Source organism: Alnus glutinosa, chromosome 10 (genome assembly GCF_958979055.1).
Source record: "Alnus glutinosa chromosome 10, dhAlnGlut1.1, whole genome shotgun sequence".
In the NCBI taxonomy this organism is placed as follows: Eukaryota; Viridiplantae; Streptophyta; class Magnoliopsida; order Fagales; family Betulaceae; genus Alnus; species Alnus glutinosa.
The window spans coordinates 9262281-9269874 of NC_084895.1; the positions used below are offsets into that span (position 1 = coordinate 9262281).

Sequence of the window (7594 nt, forward strand, 5' to 3'; positions counted from 1 at the left end):
ATATTTGCAGCTATTGCCACGGTCGTTACTCTAGCATAAATTTTGAAAAATAATGGATTGGCTATTGAGAAGAGTAATATTTTCTGTCTTCTGTATATTTGGAGCAATATAAAATAGAAATAGAAATAATAAAAAGATATAATGATAATTGGTCTAAAACCATCCGGATGAATCACAAAATAGGCAAAGTAAACCAACTGAACATTTATCAGTCATCCGTCCAAGAAAAAGAAAATCATTAGCTTTGGCTACTATGCCAATTCTTAGTGGAAAACATTTACATTATACAGCAAAATGAATAAAGTTATACCCATCTCTTCATTTTCTTATCAAAGATGCCTGGGCCGTAAGTTGACATGAACATGTCAACAAGAAGGGGAAATTGCATCAATACGAATAAGGTGACAGGTACAATAGCCAAACAAATGACAGGAATGGTTATCCATGAATATTGTTCCTGTAGCATAATGAAAAGAGCAGTAGAAAAGGCTATCATCATGGCTGCAATGGAAAAGAAAAGAGTGGAAAGTCCTAATGATCATCTTTCTTGGCAAGGATTCAAGGAAATCGTCTTCTGCATAGCGTGATGTTAGGATTCCCAAAAACATCATGACAGAAGTTGTGGATGAAATGAGCGATAAGGCATCGGATATTATAAAGAGCATGAACAATCTTTCATCTAAGAATATAGGGAATCCAGTATCTTGTTTGTTACCACCTGGAACAGTAAAGGCTGCAGCAAACATAATAGTAATAATGAGAGCCCCTACTACTGTACAAGAATTTGCTGTGTCCTTCATCCATTTTTCTCCTTCTTTCTTCAAGTCTATGTGGTTCTTTGTAAACAATTCCCTAGGAGTCAAACCATCAGTGTTCGAATATTCCTTATACCTGGGAACAGAAATACTTTCCACTTCCTGCATTGTTGATTTAACTCTTATAAGTCCCACGTTATTTGAAAACAAATAAAAAAATTATACTTCCTCAAAATTACACTTAAATTAAAATGTCCCCCAAACTTTGAAGAGTTTCAATTGATCCCGCAAACTACCTAGCCATTTACATAGTTGCCTCCGTTAGGATTTCTAATTAGAGAGATGTTACACATCAATCTCTTTTATAAATTTGTCATTTAATTTGTGAGAACCATATGTGGGTTCATACACTTAATGGTGGATTCACAATCTCTTATACAGAAATGAACAAGAGATGGTTGGGATTGTTGATGAAAACAAAAAGTTTCTCATTTCATTACATCTGACGTAAAAATTAATACCCCTGCATCACATAAAAATTTTTTAAAAAAAAATTATGAAGCAAAACCCATTGCTAGGTTGTGGGTCTTCATCCATGGCTAGTGAAATTTTTTAGTCGAAGCACATAATCTTAGTTTTAAAGAAATGATAGGGGTATAATAGACATTTTACTTGCTTTCTATCGTATTTAATGGAAGAATTTAGGGCTTGTTTGGTTTTGCAGAATAGACTCCTAGAATGACTATTTCTATGGAATAACTATTTTTTAATTTGGTAGGGATTTATTCCCCTTAGGAAGAGGAATACCCATTCCTTTGATAAATGAGAAGAATCGCTATTCTTTAAGAAATAGACAATGTTTTTTGAAAAATAAAAATAAAAGTAAAATAAAACGTTGAATTGCTGTGGGTGTCTGGCCACCCATTGGGGTGGCTGGCTAGTCACAATAGAACCCTGAGGTGGCCACACAACAGCCAAGGTACTCTGGGGGTTGTGCGAGCATCCTTAGTGAATTTACGTGTGGCCTAGGCACCTTTGATTTGCGTCAGGCCAACCTCAATTCTTGTTAGGGTGGCCGCGACCACCCCCAATGGCCGATAAACTTGAAAGTGAGACCCTTCACTCCTACTCAAAACATCGCATGCATTGAAAAACTATTCGATAGGTGTTGCGGCCACCCTTGGGTTTTTTCTGTTGGTAGCTGTTCACCCACAACAATTAAATTTCTTTTTTTTTTTTTTTTTTTTTTTTTTTTTTTTTTTAAGTTTTAGAAAAAATAAAACAATCATGTAGGGGTTTTTTAGTAATTTTAATTCAATTCCAATTATGGCATATCTTTTGTCACTAAATTAAGAAATATGAATAACTTTTACGTTCCACACTCATTTATTCTTAGTAATAACTATTTATTTTTCATAATTGAATATTCATTTAGTGTACCAATTGCAACTTTTTAGAATTTGAGAGAACATTGCAATTTTGGTATAAAGCTTGAGAGGGATAAGAATGTCTTGAAAGGAAAAAAAAAGAAAAGAAAAAGGAGGCTATTAATATATAAACTTAATACCCAATAGGTAGGAAGAGTAAATATTAACATTAAAGCTCAATACGTAATAAAACAAATTAAAAAAAAAATGTGAATTATTAAGACAAAATGAATATCAATTAAATTATCAGTTATCCAAAGTCTTAGACTTATAAAAAGGTTAAGCATCATTATCCCAAGAACTTGAACTTTATTTACAGTATTTGTTATTTTATTTGTTTGTTTGTGTTGTAATCACTAAAGCATTTATAATCCTATTCGTCATCTATACTCTTAACATTCATGCAGAAAGGTCTCCAAGGGGTAGTTCAATCGGCTGGAGACCATGCCTCACGAAGCGGAGGTCACTTGTTCGAATTCCCCCTCCCCCTCTTTTGTGGACATGTCAAAAAAAAAAAAAAAAAAAAAAAATTAATGCAGAAAGATTTATGTGCAGTTTGGGTACTTACATATCTCGTTAAATGATATAATATCCCTAATAAGCCCCAATTGAACTAGCCTCTGTCTTCATCCTTTCATTTGTTGGGAAAAAAACTTCTCTCAAGCCACTCACCAGACATGTTGTCTAAGCAACCGTTCAAAATGTTTAGAGCTTCATTAATAAGCTTGCCATCAAAATGGATCTTACTCCTAAACCATTCCACTTCAGCATTAAAGTTTTGTTGATGGTTGGGGAACATACAGGGTGGCTATCCACTCTCACAAACTATGTCTATGTGTTTCTCCTAAAGGTCAAATCATAGTTTTCTCAAAAATTTGAATTTCGTCATCTTTCCTTGGGCAAATCCAGCTCTATTTCTAGTGGGTTTGATGATCCCAAAAGCTCTAGAAATCTCTTTTGGTTGTAGATTACTTATGAACCAAAATAATACTTCCATCATCCTACTCCCTTCCTCATCATCAGAGTCCTGAATCAATCTGGAGGTGTTTACTGTTGAGTCCACTTGACCCACTCAGCAAAGCCCGATCAACCACTCAAACATACATCAAGCATGCCCGAGCCTCCAACCAAACCCACCAAATGATCTGTCTTATCTAGGCTTCTCCAACTTTCAACCACTGTTTTTTGTTCACACCTTACCACTGCACGTCTCCCAAATCCTTCGTAAAGTGGCAACTCTTTATAGAACTCATTTTCTCAAAATTAAGAGTCTTTGCAATTAGTAGATTTAAGAAATGCATTCAAGGAATAGGTATCTGTAGAATATATGCATTTTCATGGTAGTCCAACTGATCATTGCATTCTAAATGCATCAACATGTGAAGTACAAGTCTCCACTTCAATGATCAAGACAAATCATTATATGATAAAAAAGTTAATATGTTATTGTAATTATATTGTAAATAAAATGCCCAATTTTACTACTTGCTACAAGTTATAAAGACTTTTTAATTTAGATATTTTGCGGATTAATTGCACTTTAAGCACCTAAATCACATACATTAATATAACAGGAATTCAATTCATCTCTTGACTCATAATTACCTAAACAATATGAATATTGAAAATAAAATAAATTTTATTTTAAAAAATCAAATTCAATGTGACTTTTAGGGTACTAATCAGAAAGAGTATATGAGAAAAGTTTTAAATGAGAGAGATGACCTTAAACCACTGTAGTTCTCTTTGCATCTGCAAAGCCGCCCCTGGGATTCGATTAATTTGAATTGAAGCTCCTGTCATTCCTGCCATATGTAACATGGTATTGTTTTTGTCATCAAACCAAGTTATCATACTTTTCTTGATAGGAAGCCCGTATATAAGGCTAAAGATCTTTGGTTGACGATGTAGGACAGCGAATGAAAATATGGATGTCCTGTCTACACCACGGCTCCACTGAAGAAATGGATTTGCTTGGACCATACCAAAAATAAAATCAAAATTTCCTTTCTCGATAGAACGGAAGATGGCATCTTTAACTGGATGTTTCATCTTTTGGTCATCATTCAAACTTGATACTTCTTTGCACATGCAATCGAGAAGTTCTTGGGATTGCACGTGGAGTAACTTCATTTCATATAAATCCTTGATTCCTTTGTCAATGATTGAAAGAATGCCAACTTAGATAGATGAAACTAAATTTTTTTAATTTTAATTTTTTATTTTAAAAATAGAGTACAAAGGCTCCACAAATTATTAATTAAGCAAGGTATGGTATTAATTGAATTGACGTATGTACTATACCAAAGAGGTTAAGGAGATTTGAAACTAGCTGCTGCAATAGAGATAGCACTGCAAAATAAAAATGAAATTCGGTCACTCATACACATTATAAAATTATTACTAAAATACAATTAATAAATAGAATGATGTGTTTTAAAAATATCATGGTTCAAAAAAAAAAAACTGTTGTCAAATTGCAAGCAAGGGGTATATTTTTAAAAACACACTATTTTTCTAGTTAAATTGTGGTTTTCTGCGATTTTACTAAGTACTTAATTGATTTTTAAAAATTTTCGTTTCAAATCAAACGTTTTGTAATCTCTCTCTTTCCTTTTTTTTTTTTTTTTTTTTTTTTTTTTTTTTTTTTTAAAAAATAGATTGAAAAAAAGCTGCAAATCCAAACAGACCTTGACAAGAATTATTCTAACCATTGGAGATATAATTTATCATCAGTCCCAGTCAAGCAACCTCTCCCACATGGACCAGTACATGGGGAATAACTATTCGGCTAGTTCATGGAAATAATGGCACAAGCCCACTGCATGAGGAATAACTACACACTACATGGAAAATAATTCTGCTCCCACTATGCAGAAGATAGCTGCCCATTATTATAGAGTGGAAGCAAAATCCTAAAAAATAAGGATTCAATGTTGGACATCTACATAGATAGTAGTTGTAGAAAATAGTATAAAAGGTAGCGTATGTAGCACCAGAGACCATGTAAAAGGGGCATTTGGTTTTCTCTTAAAAAATCTGTATTATTTTAAAAATATTTTCCAAACATCATGCTGACTTGAGCATCGGAGTGTCCCGAGTAATCCAAGATCAACGGACTTTAGTAACCATCTTCACTATGTTGGAGGTAGCTTATTGTAAGCCTAGTTGTAAGAAAATTTTCTTTACCAGTAGCTTTTATTTTATCAAGTACCATATATATATATATATATATATATATGGTTTTCTTTACCAGTAGCTTTTATTTTATCAAGTACCATATATATATATATATATATATATATATATATGTATATATATATATATATATATATATATATATATATATATATATATATATATGTATGTGTGTGGGGGTGCGTGCAAAAGACCATCTATTAATTAAATAGTATAGAAATTTCTTACAAACTAAGTTGTTGGAACTTCTACAACCCAACCTCTAAAATAATGACTTATGTCCCCTAACATGTGAGAAGCATATATTTTTTTTTTAATCGTATGTGATTCTCATTTCTTTTTTAATAGCGTTAATAAGAAATTATGTGCTTCTTTCGTGCTTAAAGGACACGACTTAGAGGCTTAATTATAAGAACGCTTACAACCCAGTTCATAGAAAATTTATGTGATCAATTTATTAATTGCTTGAACAGTCAATCAATGGTGTACATAACTGAAGCGGGAGAAAATTAAGAACACGTATTTTTTTTTTTTGAATTCTACATCGAACAAATCCTTCTATGTGGCTCTCATTGGAATGTTTGTTCAGACATTGCTAATTAGAATGCACCTTTCTGTCTATGCGCTGAACTCTTTGGATGAGCATCATTCAAATGGCTTTCAAGTGCCCATTTAGCGCCATCTTCGTATCCTTGTGTTTTGAGCCATGCCCCTTCTTGAAATATACTCAACCTCGAGTTATGATTTAAATAAGCTATGTCATTCCTTCCGGAATAGGATCCTTGAAATGAAAAGGATCCTTGTCCATTCTTTCCAAACTCTTTGTTTATGTGACGAAATCTTGATTTTTAATTAAGAGAAAAACTCTCTCTATGTCATCCTCTTTCATGGTACCTAGCTAAGACAATCTTCCAAACACACTTCATAATTATATAAAAATAAAATTGCACAATTGGTCTCTGAGATTGGCCTAAATTACGAATCACTCCCTGAAGTTGATTTTGGTCAACAAAATTTAACAGAGTCCATTAGTTTGCCACGTCAACGCCAATAAAATGACGACAAGTGTCAATCTAAATAAAAAATTATAAATCTATTAAAAACATAAATAAATACAAATTTATTTATTTATTTATTTTAAAAAAATGAAAATAAAAAAGGGGTGGCTACCTAACCGACAGCCACCCCAAAGGGCCAGTGCACACCCCTAGGGCCTGGGGGTGGCCTTTGGGCCACCGCCAAGCTTAGAGGATGGGCGCGCCACCCCCGACCACCTCTAGACGTGACACGTGGCCACCATCAAAGGGAAACCACCCCTTTTATATCTTCATTTTTTTTAAAAAAAAAAAATTAATTTTTATTTGTTTATATTTTTAATAGATTTATATATTTTTTTATTCAGATCGACACGTGTTATCATCTTACTGTCCCTGATATGTTGCCTAACGAATCTGTCAATATTATTGACGGAATTGATTACAGAGACCAATTTGTAAATTAAGTCAACCATAAGGATCTCTGAATTAATTTTGATACTAGAGGAAGTGATTTGTAATTTAGGCCAACCATAAGGACCAATGGTACAATTATTCCTTATATAAACATTGTCTTACCCCCTATATGTAGCATCTATGTTAAATTGCCAAGGTCTCTCCCATTCCAAGAAATATCATTATTAGCAGTGACATTATTAGTAGTAACCCGAAAGTATATGTGCTTATCAGAGGTGACTTTTGATAGTTGACTATTATTAATGTTTTTTTTGATGAAGCAAGTCATGGTTTTATCATCTACGTAATTATCATAAGAGAAAATGTAAAGTTGTCCAAAATATTATTTTAATTGTTACAAGCCAAATCTTAGAGAAAAAAAGTTTAGGCCAGAACATACCTGATTCAATGATTTTCATTTGATTGCTTCTACTTTCTCCTATGTCTCGAATGTTCAAACGAATTTCCTCAGTGGCTCGAGCCGGTTGAATGTATATACCTTTCATCACAAAAGGCCAATGAATCTTGAGTAAGAAGTTCGGTAATAGTATTACTACATATCTCACATGAGCAATTTACTTTTGAGGAACATAAAAGATTAAATAAATAATTCTTCAATACCTTAGAAATTTGGCTTTATCATAGTGTGTTGTAGTGTTGGAGGCTATCTTTTTTTTTTTTTTTTTTTGGGATTCATGATATATATGCTAGGCCCCTTTGAGGA

At 33.0% G+C, this 7594-nt stretch overlaps 1 protein-coding gene across 1 annotated transcript; it reads right to left on the reverse strand.

Annotated features, from left to right (window-relative positions):
* Window positions 1–365: 365 nt before the first annotated feature.
* LOC133878999 (uncharacterized) lies at window positions 366–7376 on the reverse strand. Its single transcript, XM_062317553.1, has 4 exons — window positions 7271–7376; window positions 4487–4534; window positions 3908–3987; window positions 366–917 (listed from the first exon to the last, which is right to left on the reverse strand). Exons 1-4 carry the CDS (start codon window positions 7374–7376, stop codon window positions 366–368), a joined length of 786 nt encoding a protein of 261 aa, XP_062173537.1.
* Window positions 7377–7594: the final 218 nt, after the last annotated feature.

Excerpts from the sequence above, each read along its gene's own strand:
- LOC133878999 (XM_062317553.1), bottom strand. The coding sequence starts at position 7,376 with ATGAAAGGTATATACATTCAACCGGCTCGAGCCACTGAGGAAATTCGT. Across the intron at positions 3,988-4,486 it reads AAATCTCCTTAACCTCTTTG|GAATGACAGGAGCTTCAATT; the intron begins GTATAGTACATA and ends TACATATGGCAG. Across the intron at positions 918-3,907 it reads GAGAACTACAGTGGTTTAAG|GAAGTGGAAAGTATTTCTGT; the intron begins GTCATCTCTCTC and ends TCAACAATGCAG.